General features: G+C 39.7%; 1 protein-coding gene across 1 annotated transcript in view; it reads left to right on the forward strand.

The window, feature by feature from the left end:
- The first annotated feature begins 1,936 nt into the window (after positions 1-1,936).
- The window catches only part of LOC120804192 (kelch domain-containing protein 8B-like), a 132,025-nt gene continuing 119,866 nt past the window's right edge, over positions 1,937-14,095 (forward strand). The window contains exon 1 of the mRNA XM_040153467.1: positions 1,937-2,341. Within this exon, the coding sequence (XP_040009401.1) occupies positions 1,951-2,341 (391 nt within the window). The 5' untranslated portion in view covers positions 1,937-1,950. The remainder of the gene's footprint in view (positions 2,342-14,095) is intronic.

The raw sequence follows: 14,095 nt of genomic DNA on the forward strand, positions 1-14,095 counted from the left end.
AGTGCTGCTTTCTTTCTCTTATCCCACCTGCTAAATGTCCTTTTCCTGTCAATCCTCAGGTCACAGCGTGCTTGCCTCCTGCTGTGTCTCCGCCTCACACGCTCGGTTATAAACTAATTTGGCTCAAAAATACAAATTATGGCTGTACCTCTGTTTAACAAAATGGTTCACATTTTGCCATAGCTTGTGATGTCTTGAGGTCATATGAATTATTATTGTGGTCTTCATGACTGTTTTCCAATAGAAACACTCCTACCATCCCGACCTTTGGATTTCTGAACTGTAATGTACTTATTCTATTTCCGTAACTGATCTTATTTATTTATTTATGTTTTTTAGAATGAGACCAGTCTGGCAGTGCAGCAGGGGGTGTCAACTCAGAGGGCTCACCTTTTGCCGCCACATGATGTCATTCGGCAAAGCGCTGATTTGGCCAATCACATACTGTGCATGCAAGCACACATACCTGGTGGAATACTTTGTTATGTGAATGGCGTATTTCAACTGTTTACCTCCTGAATGCCGTGACAAAAGATAAAATAACTGCTGCCATGATACCAATCCACCGTAGTGAAATCCCCTCTCAGAGTATTATAAACGGCTGTGCAGTGTTTTGGCATCTGGTAAGCCTTCACATTCACAGATCTGTTACTCAAACTGGACCTCCTGGATTGTATTTCATTGTCTCAGCAGTACCTGAAGCAGCATGCCCCCACCTTGCATTGTTTTAACGCAGTGCTGTTTTTGGTCTAAACGCCTGCTTACTGGTTAGTCAGTATATATCCACTGAAAAGAGTATGACATATAATTGTTGAGCATATAAACAGGATGTTCTTCTTTCCTTGCATCTAAGTTTTTCATTCAGGCTCTTAATTTATACACCAGTGGCATATCTAATCCTGTGTTGTCTTTTCTTACAGGTTGGGCCTTGCCAAGGGAGCCTCATCCTCTCCAAAGCTACCAAAAAACTGCTAAGCACGTAGTTCAGAAGACGTGCCTGACATCAAGTCATAGAACGACACTCTGGGATTTGGAGTTCTTGTTTAATTAAGGGAAGAAAAGCTTTCTTAAAAGGCAAAGAAGTCTTGGATTTAGCACACTCCCTTAGAGTTTTCCTTTAAAGAATTTGGTTCATTTATTATATGATTTTTTTCACTGTGGGCTCTATCAACAGGGTGAAAATAGGACTGTGGAGCCGCAGCTGAGGGGGACTGGAAGCCCTGAATAATTGCCTTTTGTTTGAAGGTATAAAATTCTCTGGCGTAAAGGCTTTCTCTCGGATTATTAGGGCACTAGTGAAGGTCAGTGCTCTGTAACTCTCTCTCTCTTGGTCTTTGATCCAGTGCCATCTCCCTGCTCCTTGTTTTTTTCTTTTTCAATTCCTCCACTTACGGTTTTTGTGGGATAAGTATTAAGCTATGTGACACCTTCTTCAAGCATCTTTTTTTCCCAGGAATACACTCAAGTCAAAACTGTAACCAAAATAACCTGTTGGCAGAGAAACGAATAGAGGAGATTGAAAGGCAGATGGCTTCACTGCTCGAAAACACCAACAGCCGGATGAATAAAACATTTGAATAGAGAGGGAGTCGTGACATCTGGGTGAGGAGTGAGTTAGACACTCTCCTCATTCCTTCTCTCTTTCTTTTTCCCTATTCCTTCCACTCTTTCACCCACTAGCATCCATATCCTCTTCATCCTCGCATACTCTCCCCTCCCTCTATCTTTCACTTTCTTGTCTCCTTCCTTCTTTGGGGTACAGGTGGTCAGTAGAACAGACAGAAACAGGCGTGTGCCTCTGCTTGTTTCATCTGCTCTCGCTCAGTTTTGTTCCATCTTTGTGTGGCCCCTCACTCCGCCCACCCCCAGCCCCCTCTCCTGCTCCGCCCTCTCCTCCTCCTCCTCAGCCCGGTGTGTGATGGTGCATTCCCTCCTCTCGGCCCTGGAGACATGCCCGTGCAGGAGATGGCGGTGAGTCCTGTCAAGTCCCTGTACTGGGAGCAGTTCCCCTCCATGTCACAGCGCCGTGTCTACTGCACTCCCGTGTACCATGAAGGCCTGCTTTACGTGCTGGGGGGGTGCAGCGAGACTGGCATGCCCCTGGACAGTGTCGAGGTCTTGGATGTAGAGAGCCAGACGTGGAGCCAGTTGCCACCGCTGCCCACTGCGCGGGCGGGGTCCTCAGCTGTCGCGCTGGGGGGCCAGGTGATGGTGCTTGGGGGCATGAATCAGCAGCAGACCCCGCTGGCCTCCGTGGAGATATACCACCCTGATGAGGGCAAGTGGGAGTCAAGGGCCAGCCTGAGTCAGCCATCTATGGGTGTCACCACTGTGGAGAAAGGTAAGAAATTTGAATGCATGTGTGTAACTCTTCTTTTCGCAGGAAATATGTAATCTGACGTCAAAAGAGTGCAGCAGCGCTCTCCTAAGAAGATGCAGCTATAGCAGTGCGTACTGTGACTTTCAGTTTCTGAACCTTGAACCCAAATCCCCTGACCTTTACAATGGTTGTCCAGTGGTATTTTTGCATACCATTGCATTGACATAATTAAATTAGAAAAAGACAGCAACTGACCATTTGCCACACCCCTCTTCCATCACTAGTGTCCAATCATAGCTTAGAAATCGTACCATAGCACAGCAGTCTGTCAAGCTTTGGACTTCTCGTCATGCTGAGGCTGTGTGAAGTGTGATACTTGGCATGTTAAGAGTTTGGAGTGTCATGTCTTTTGTGTGTTTATCTGCTCTAACACTAGCTACTCTGTGTCGCATGCCGGGCTAATTTGTTAGCTACAGAAGCACCTTAGTATTAGTTCCAAGGCCGAGAGATAACATATCATTAGCCACAGTAATATTATGTGGGGGTACAAGTTAAGTTAGATAAAGCCCTGTTCACGAATGCTACAAGTTTAGGGTAAAGTTAGCTGTTAACTCTGATCTGCTCTCTATTGGATTTGGGGAAGTTAACCTAAGATAACTTTGGTAAACTTGGTTTGTCCTCATCCTTAAATCATTTTCTAATGTAAAGCACTTAACCTTTGTGTTGTTTTTTCATGGAAGTTATTATGTATTTCTATCATTAAACATGTGATGATCGTTATGTTGGACAGAAAATAACAGCCTGGTATTAATTCTTTTCTTATACTATGGTACTATTATACTAGGACCATCTACATACCCAGTAATATAAGAACAATGCTGCTCCTTTATTTCCATATCTCTTCATGGATCACCAACTGGTAAGGGTGCCTGGGCCTTGTAGATTTAGTCTTTTTTGTATCATTACTTGGCACTTACTGCACGGAGCCACCAAGTGTATATTTGGTGGCACTTTTGCAGGTTTCTCATTTTCATCCAATTCAGCCAGAAACATTAAAAATTCAGCTCGAGTCAAAGTTTTCAAAATGTCAGTGAGCTAATGCTAATTAGCTTGCTAGCTACAGCTGATAAAATGACTGATGGTTGCCAATCAGAATTGACTAGCTTTTGTCTACTTCTGTTAAGGACCAACTGTAGAGAAAAAAAGGAAGTAAAGGCTTTTCCTTGTAAACCGTATGCACAATGGCGTGTTGAATTTTGAAAGCCAGATAAGGCCTGTGAGCCCAGATGTATACTCTAGTGGTGCCATATAAAATTTATCCAAATACACACTAGATATATACTTGTTGACATGTTTACTTGACTGCAGTGCCTGGAGAGCACACATTTAATTACTGCACTGATATTCTGAATTTATCAGTGTGATAAGGTGCATTCAACCTGTCAGTTACTACAAAAAAACTTAATTTATGCTTATTAAGAAGTAATGAAGTTGAATATGCAGCTGTTTTGACATATTTATACAGTAAGACTTTGAAAAAAACACAGCAGCAACAAACCCATTCCTCTCAAGTTGCAAAGTTAACAAATTAGCTGTTCATTTTGGGAGAAGCACCTCCAAGATTTTCAGTGACAGTGAAGCTGCTAAAGTGTCTCCCGAGTGGAAGCTGTTCACCTGTTGTTAAAGCTGAGTGGCTGCACACACAAATCACGAAGCTGGTGCTTAACTTGGGTTTAGGTTCAGTAAATATTTTACTGAAGCAGTCCCAAGATTCTGATTATGTAAATGGTCAATAGGTTGTATGTGGGTGTTTGTGTGTGTGCACCAGTCTACTAAGATATCCCTGAATGCGTGTGTGCTTCCTCGTGTGCTTTAGCAGAATGTCAAACATAGCTTGTGTGGAAGAGCCAGTTGTCACGCAGTCTACCTCCGCTGAATAAATATACTGGACTTAATGCTCATTCTCCAGGCATGTGAAGGCTGTCTGAGGTTGTGTATGTTGGCACAGAAAGAGAGGGAGAGAGAAGAGTGGAAGGAAAGAAACAAGAGAATGATCTGATCACATGCAAGTTAAGGAAAGCCATACCGCGTGGTATAGCCAAATAGTCCAGAGAAATTTGAAATATGTCACTGACATAAGACTGAGGGCAGAGACAGAACAGAGGGAGAATAAAAGTGAGACATATTTGTTGAAGCCCCTCTTCTGTGCAGTTTCCTGTGTTTATATTTCAGCCTGCATGCTACTGAGTGCCGACCTAATAAAATAAGGAATCGATATGACCTTTCAAGGTAATGGAGACACAGTGAGGAAATATTTATATGATGTGTATTTATTCCATATACTATATTTCATATATAAGGGAAAGAACAGAACACAGTGGATGTGGAGTAATCCAGATCAGTTCAATTCTTCCAGCATTTAAGGGATATGTTATTGAATGCATAGCTTTAGATTTCTCCACATGCTGAAATCGTGTTCTTCAGCAAGAGGGATACTGTGTATATGAAGAGTTTGGAGGATGGTGTCTTTTTTTAGTTTTTACAGAACTGAAAACAAAAGGGCAAAGTGTAGGTAATAGACTTAACAGTGTATTTATCTGCTATAGCGTAAGCTGCAAGCATGTCCGGCTAACAAGCTTACTGTCTACGATAGTAACGTTAACGTAGGAGTGAGTATATCATTAGCCAACTATTATGTTGGGGTTACAAGTTAGCCTACTGTACAGTATGTTAGAAATGCCCCATTCTGGACTGAAACATCCACTGTGTGGGAGCTGGTCGTGGATGATTCTATATCAGAGTTTAAGGTAACATAAGCAACTGATTGATTTGGTATAATTGATATTCCAGCAACCCCAGACAAACTGTTTACCGGAGATATTAATTTCCCAATTTTGGTTTTGGTTAGGATGAACAAAAGTCCCCGTTTTCTATGAACAGTCCTCATTTTCGTGACTTGTGCCCGTTTTTAACTGAGAATTAAAACTGAGGGAAAGAAAGACCAGGCAGCAGAGCCTACAGGTGGAAGTCTCGCGTTGTGTCTATGAAGAATCGGGGTGGGGTTACAGGATTTAGGAATTGGTCATAGGTAGCTGATCTGCAGGGTATACAAGCTACTTGGATGATATCTATAAATATAGGGCAACATTTTTATAGTGACATATTTAACTTGCTATTTGCTTAGCAGGCGTCCAGGGCTAATGTGGGCTGCCTCTATAACTCGTGTTTAGATGGGGAATATGACTTGGCCTGAAAAAAAAAAAATTCATCCAGAAGATTTTTTTTTTTTTTTTTGATTTTTTTTGCTTTAGTCCCTGTAGGCAGAGTGGAGATGAAGGATAAGAAGAAGACCTTAGGAGATAGAAGAGGAAGGGTACAGTCCTGGTTGAAATGATTGGCACCCCTAATGAGTATCTTTGGAACAAAGGCAAATTAACCAATTTTGTATAATCAAAATATTTTAATAAAATGTCCAAAGTTACTGAACAAAAGAAAATAAAACACCAAAATCTGCATAATATTGAAATAATACAAACCCAAAATATACCCCAGACACAATTATTGGCTCCCTTCACTAATATTTGGTTGTTGAACCTTTGGCAACAATAACAGCCTCTAAAGGTTTCTTGTAGCCATCTAAGAGCTTCTTGCACCCGTCTGCTGGTAGTTTCTGCCAGTGTTCAAGCTCTCTTAATTTTGCCGGAGTCCTTTTTGCAGTGGCAGATTTCAGCTCTCTGCAAAGGGTTTCAATGGGATTTAGGTCAGGACTCATTGCTGGCCAATTTACAACAGTCCATCTTTTCCTTTTCCACCATTCTTTTGTCATGCTGGATTTCTGCTTTGGGTCGTTGTCCTGCTAAATGACCCAAGGTCTTCTCCTCAAACCTAGTTTTCTGACGCTGTGTAACACATTTCGCTCTAAAATGCCTTGGTAATCTCCTGATTTAATAATTCCTTTGATACATTCAATGACTCCAGAACCAGAGGCAGCAAAGCAGCCCCACAGCATAATAGAACCTCCACCGTGTTTTACTGTAGGTAGGGTGTTCTTTTCCTTATGGGCTTCATTTCATCTCCTATAAACAAAGTGATGCACTGCATTCCCAAAGAGCTCTACTTCTGTTTCATCTGTCCATAGAACATTATCACAGAAAGACTGTGGCTTATTGATGAAAGTTTTTGCAAACATCAGTCTTGTCTTGACTTTTTGTGCCGGTCTTTAAACACTGGTGTCCTCAATGACCTTCCCCCATGGAGCCCTACTTGGTTTAGTGTGCAGCATATGTAACAGGCTGAAACCACCACTCCAGATTGCTCCAGGTCAGCCTGAAGCTCTTTAGATGTCCTGCATGGTGTTTGTCTTCGCCATTGTAAAAAAGAAAGTGGAAACAATCATCCCCTTTTTATGCAATAAAACAATCACTCATTGGTTAATTCAGGTCATGTGAGCACTGAAAATTAATCACAGGAAAGTCTTGTTTGTTTTTTTATTTTGTTTTAGGAACTAATTTAAATTAATCAAAAGGGTGACAACAACTGTGTCAAGCGTATATTTTATGTCTTTATTTTTTATTTCAAAATATGAAAGCATATTTTTTGGTGTTGTTCAGTAACCTTGGATATTTTATTAAAATATTTTGACTGTACAAAATTGGTTAATTTGCATTGATTTCTGAAGATGTTCTAAATTCTGTACTTGAAATTCAGGGGTGCCAATAATTTCAAAAAGGACTGTAATAAAATGATCACAGAGCTTGCCAATTTATTATTCTAAACAATAAAATACAGAAATGAGGCAAGTAATGAGAATCTGTTGAGCTGCTAAGTGTTTTATCTAATAGTGTACTATTTATTATTAAAGATAGGAAGGAGAAGAGAAGGAACAGGAAAAATTAAGGAAGTAAAAAGAGTGAAATGAGGAAAGTGACGAATTAATTGAAGCGCTAAAGAGAAGGAAAAGAGGAAAGAGAAGGAAGAAAAGTGAAAAACAGAAGAGGAGAAAGATTGGAGGAGAAGAAAAGTTAAGTCCTCTTAGTTAAGTCAGTCTTTAACAACAGTTATCATGGTCAAAATACATGAAACCGGAACTGTCTCCCTTTTTTATTTCATAGATAAAAACATTGGATATTTTAATGATGTATTGACTGCCGAACTGGAAATGTCCCTGGTTTTCACTTCAGAAAGCTGGTCACCTTAGTCCTCATCCTTGTTCTTGTAATGTTAGAAGTAAAACATACGGTTTGAGACTACAATGAAAACATGAAACTAACTTCTGTGTTGCTTCCACGCATGTTTTTCTGTGGTTAGAACAAAATAACGTTGTTTGGTGTTACATTTTTCCTTATCACAATGTACTGTCACACTAGGGCTAAATAACTCTCCTTTGCAATACAAGAATGATACTCCTTAATGAGGATGCTGACTTTTTGCCTGGGACATGTATCTTTAGCATCATCAGTCTATTAGCATGTTATCATGTATGTAGCCAAAAAGTGCATATTGAAGACCATTTTACAGGGTTCCTGTTTGAGAATGACTCAGATGGAGGGAGTGTTTTCAATCAACGCATGGAGCTAATGTCAGTTGCAGTTAGGCTACCTAGCTGTAGTTGATAAAACCTGCTAGCAACAGTTGTCATTTTGGCTAGCAAAATCAACAGTCGCTGGCTAGACATGAAAAGCCTACTTATGTCTACTGCTGTCTGAAATCAAGGACAATTGTTTCAAAAAGTAGAAGTTAGAATTTCAATGATAAATCTAAGCCTGTTATCACTGTTAACTGCATATGTGGCATGCTAGAACGGAAAGCTTGACAGAAACTGAGGGACAACAGTGAAAGGTTAATATTTTATACATTGGCCATAATGCTAATATTAGAGATATTAAAGTTTTGATATTATTCTGTCTCTTAGTCCTAAAATGTAGTCTGGTTCTGAGTCATAATTGAAGAACTTTGAACTTAGCAGCACCTTTGATATTTTATGTTTAGTATCTCAATTCGGATACATTTCAATATTTATATTTACCAATGAGAACAGTGTTGTTTGTGAAACTATCACTGTGCAGTCTGTACTGTGTCGTAATGAGCATCAAGATGCATATTGCATCTGTCAATACTTAACTCATGTCTTTCATGCACTGGCAACTACACCAACATAATTTGTCAAGCTGTTAATTTTGGCGCTTGTTTTTCCTGATATGTGTTTAATGTAAATAGATTAACATACTAAATTGGATAGATCTCCATGAAATTTGGTACACACATTCATGGTCCACAGAGAATGACTTGTAATGAATTTTTGATCCCTTAACATTTCCTGTACCAGCCCCATCATGTCAAATTTAAATTTGTCCAATACTTAAGTTAATGACCTGCAAATTAATGACATTCCCTTCAGACTAAGCTGTACTATGTGAATAGTGCTAATTAGTAAATGCTAACATGCTCTGCTAAGATGGTGAACATGGTGAACATTATACACTACAGGTCAAAAGTTATAGAACAAATTAATTTTTCCAGCTATTATTTAAGTTTATGTAATTCAATGTCTCAGTGTTCCTGAAATCAAAACATATTAAAAATAAACAGTTGGAGATGTTAAAAACAAGGAATCATGGAATCTTCATGTTGTACCTTCGCTCCATTTCATCCCAAACCAGCCCAATGAGATTTGAGTCTGGAGACTGTGCTGGTCTTCTATCATGTGAAGCCACCATCTAGTTCTTTTCTTCTAATGTTTTGGGTCATTATCTTGCTGTAGGATGAACCCCTGACCAATCAGTCTGTCTTCTTTTGTTACTTTTCTTTTTCTCCACATTCTGATAGCAACATACAGTCCTACTCCCTGCAGTGCCGTATTGCCCTAATAATGCATCAGAGGGTGTAGTAACACATTTTGTTCCAACACTGCCTTTGTACAGACAGAGGGTTTGGAAGGTTTGGAAGTAACAAACAAAAAGTTGGGGCACCTCTAGGAATTGTTTCCGTTAACTTTCAAGGCTTCAGTTACTTCGTCTGCTGCAGGAAACCTATAAGTTAATCAATTTCTTCATTCCTGAAAAGGGCCTGTTAACTGCTAATGACACTTTTAGGCCCTAAGTATTGTTATGGTAGGTTTTAACACTGTTGGAGAAATCAGCATGAAAGATAGGAACAGTTGATAAATGGAAGAGGTCCTCAGCTTGATTCTAACCAAAGATGTCATGTTTACATGGCATGTACTTCAGACCATGATCCAGCAGAACACCCACATTCTGAGTGCCTACCGTGTTTACATCCTCCTACTGGTCTGGTCAAACTGTCAGGAATAGTATGTTTGCATGAATGTGAGAATGAAGACACAGCATTAGGGCGAACCATTTACTGTGCCATGAGCCCAGGGTTATTTTAGTGTCAGAAATAATCTGCTCAGTGCCTGAACAACACAAGAAACACCTTTAAGTACCCATTTTAGGTTGTTAAGGTTAAAAATGTCAGATTTTTTCAAATTTTAGAGAGACTTATTCATTGTTAACATGCACATTTGTGTTTCAGTATTAAGAATAAAATTCCTTATTATTATCTCATCTCGTATTTAAACTATTTCCAGATCATTAAAAAAAAAAATCAGTATCTGGGTAAAATAGAAAGCATTGGTAACCCATTAGCAACCATGTGTGTGGTGTGGTGTGAATGCTATATGTGTGTAAATGTATTCCTACATTATGTCCATAAGTATGCTTGTTGACACAGAGAATCAGCCTCATGCATATCAAATTATCAGCCTGGTCCCAACAGAGAGCAGGTGTTTTTGAATTTGTTTTACTTGCTGTGCATCTCAAGAGGGATTTAGCTTGTTTCCTTATATTCGTAATCCGAGGATGAGCGATGTGTGGAGTGACATTTAACTTTGGCCATGAAACCTTTAAATTCAGGGTTACTATAGCTGAAATGATATATTTCAGAAACAATGGAGAAACCGGACGGCAATGCCCCCGTCCATAAGGCACAAGGGGTCACTGAATGGTTTGATGAGTATGAAAATGATGTGAATCATATTGTCACCAGATCTCAACCCAGTAGAGCACCTATAGGAGATTTTGGACCGACGTGTTAGACAGCGCTCTCCACCACCATCATCAAAACACCAAATGAGGGAATATCTTTTGGAAGAATGGTGTTCATCCCTCCAGCAGAGCTCCAGAGACTTGGAGAATCAGTTCCAAGGTGCATTAAAACACCTTACTAAGAAATTTTATGTTGTTTTTTTTCCTGTCACAATCTGCAGTAGTAACCTAGAATTACTTACAAAGGCAAGTCTTACCATGTCATTAACTAACTACATTAACTAACTACCAATGGAGGTTATGTTTAGAAAACACAACCACTGTGTGAGAGCCAAGACGTACTGAAATTTGTTTAGAGTATCGTTAGCAGTTCTGCCCTGCACTTCATTTGGTTTGGGGAAATTTACACTCCAGCAACTCCAGCCAAACTGTTCACCTGAGATACCGTAGCTTCAAGTGTGCAAAACTTAGGTTTGTCCTCATTCTCAAAATATTTTCTCCTTTATAAGTGAAACATACCATTAAAAAGTAAAAATATTAAACATAGACCTATCTTATTGTTGCTTGTTCAAGTATAATTTACTTAAAATCCAAACTGAGTTATCTTAAAAAAAACAACATTTTAATTACATTTTATTGATTATGATATAAAGTAATAACAAGCACTTCCCTGCAATACATGAAAAATGCTGCTCCTTATTTACACATTGTTGTACATGAATCATGAACAGGTGAGAATGTTGAATTTTAGCTTGAGGCATGTTAATTAGCTAGCTCGCTACCACTGACAAAATGACACATCAGCCGACAAAACTGGTTTTCATCAAGCTGCTCTCTTTACTTCTGTATGAAATCAAAAACCCAGTGACGATTTTCAGTGATTCTTGCTCCTTTATAATTGTAAACTGATGTGCTGTGCAAGAATGGAAAGCATGATCTCAGCGAAGGGTCAGTTAATCTGTGCGTGACTTGTGGCCAGTGCTGACAAAGGAAGTACTGTGCCTTTATGTGGTGTGGCAGAAAAGAATCTTTCCCTAACCTATTCATATACAGTATGGTGATTGTATTAGTGTTGGTTCCTTAGAGGATTGTTGTACTTTTGGTTATACACTAGGTGATGTTACAGTACTGATTGAGCAGTGGTCTCTCTTGTTAAAGGCCATTTTTCAAAATTAATAATGAATTTTAATGTTAAAATGCCATAACATGTTCATGCAGTGGTACTGTGTTTTGTAAAAAGTGCTATGTACTTACAATGCATTCTTGAAAAAATCCTGAAAAAATGCACAAGTGTGTGTGTGTATGTGTCCTTTTCAGATGGTGGAATGATGATTGATATGTCTCTAGGCCTGCTCTGCAGCCCTAGAGTCCAGTGGTGTACGGTGACTTTCACAGATAGACAAGCAGACCCACCGCAATGTGTGATTCAGCTGTTTACTACACCAATGAGAAAAATGGACCATAGTAAAACATACCTTTTCATGACAGCAGTAAAGCTAGTCTCTCATAAATTCAGGGCCTGTCCCGTCTCATGATTTTGTGCTACCTGTCTTTCCTTTGCTGGAAGTCTCTCCTCCTCTCTCTTGCTGCACTGTGCCTGGACATCTTCACCTTTCTGCACTCCTTCTTGGCCAAAGAAGTATTAAGATTATTCCTCTGAACTGACAGTAAACCTATCAAATGTGCACTATAGAGGAAAAATAACTAAAAATCACTTCTACTGTAATTTTCAAAATATTTACCATTAACTATCAACGACACACTCCAGTGACAATGCAGAATCCTGTTTTTTCCTGCCTCAATATGCTCGAACTGCCTCGAACTTCTCAAACTTCAGAAGAAGAGAACCCAACATCTTCATTAACAGAAATTAAAAGATATTAATCTGATGACTAAATAGCAGAACAGAATTAAAAGGCTTGGGTATTATTGTACATGGTTAACTGTAAATGTTCAAATTGAATAAATTGTTACCTTGCAAAAAGAGTTATTAAAAGCTGCTCCACGTTACACACTTATTCCTCGTTGTCACACACGTTGACCAAGGTGATAAGTAAGACAATTTATACAGATTTGAGATGATAAATCATTGTGTAATTACTAGCAACTGCCACCTCTTAACGCTTGGAAAGAAATGACTGTTGAAGTGAGTTTCTAATGCGCAAGTACAGTTTCCACAAACGTTTGTGCATGTGTATAATTATACTTGTAATATCATAACTGATCTCAGATGATTGGAAGCTGAGTAAAGGGCAGCTTGACAAGCACACTTGTCTATAGCTAGATATAGCTAGTCACTCGTCAAAGATCCCAGAATAATCCACAATGCGCATGTCCAAAAAATGCTTCTCCGCCCTCTGTCTGACATTCCCCAGCCTTTGTCAATGAGACGCAGACAAGCCCACGAAAATGACGGAAACGATAGATAAAACGGCTGGTAGCCAACTTAGCTTCCAGAGACAATAGCCTACTGGGGCCACAAATTACAAGATGAATGATAACAGGCAACATCCGATCCTCAATGGGACAGAATGCTGTTCTGAGATGTAAGGAGAGATATCGCTTCCACTTCGAAATCGTTCCATTTCCTGTCTATTCTTAGCTTTAACTGGCCAAACACTGCTTGCCTCGCCTGTCCTCATGGCACGCCACTCTCCTCTCCTCTCAGCAGTCGCCCCCTAGCTGTTTTCCTATCTGTCTCCTGACTTCCTCTGCATTTCAGAGTCGACTGATCAAGCGAACATTGCTGTTGCTTGGCAACAGGTGTGTGACTGCCGTGTTTGTTTTTAGACTAATCAGAGGGAGCGAGCAGATTAGTTGTAAGTGTCTGCGTGTGTCAGGCAGAGCCAGAGAGAGTGAGTACGTTCTGTGTTATCAACAGATAGCATGCATTTCAGAGAGTGAATGTGTGTCTCCATGTATAAATTTGGTGCCTATAGCTGGCTGTCATGAGATGAACACTGTGTATGTGTGAATTTTTCTCTCTCCTATCTTCTACCTCTCTCTTTCTGTCTTTCCCTTCATTATTAATCCCAAATATAGCTGTAAATCCCAAAAATTGCCCCATCCCTAATGTTTTTCTTTGAATCTTTGGTTTGTCCTTTTATGTTGTTTCTCCTCTCTCACTTCTTTTACTTTACTCATGGACCAGCTCACACCAGCTAACCGTGAAACATGCGTCTTAAGCTTAGTTCGGTTTGCTTAGATTTGAAACATTGTGTGTAATAATTGCAATCACCCACTGCTCCATCAGAATATCTAGCTTTTAGTCTCATCATGCCGTAGAGAAGCCACTTTTTAATTGCAGCTGTAGCATGACTCAAAAGTTTCACACTCCTCAGGGCTCCAGACTAACTTTTTCCACTAGAAGAACTGGTGTTCCCTACTTAAAATTTTAGAAGCATCAGCACAAAGCTTAGGAACACAACTTAAATCGACATGCAACCCAACACATTCATATTTTTTCCATCTTACTGATAAATACTTTGGTAATAAATTTGGTATTTGCAAATCCTAGTTATAAAATTTAGTATCATTCTCTCCAAAAATGGTTGCAAAATGTCTACAGTCTGGAGCCCTGCTTCTACTGAGCTGACGACTATAACTTCCTTTTTTTTTCTCTCAGTCTGTGATTAACGAGCGCTGCCCTCTCCACAGTCAACAAGCACTTTCTGTTAGCTGGCCTGCGCACTGCCTGACTGAGAGCTAACTTTACTTCGGGTCTGTCAAG

This window comes from Xiphias gladius, chromosome 18, assembly GCF_016859285.1.
Source record: "Xiphias gladius isolate SHS-SW01 ecotype Sanya breed wild chromosome 18, ASM1685928v1, whole genome shotgun sequence".
NCBI classification, from domain to species: Eukaryota; Metazoa; Chordata; class Actinopteri; order Istiophoriformes; family Xiphiidae; genus Xiphias; species Xiphias gladius.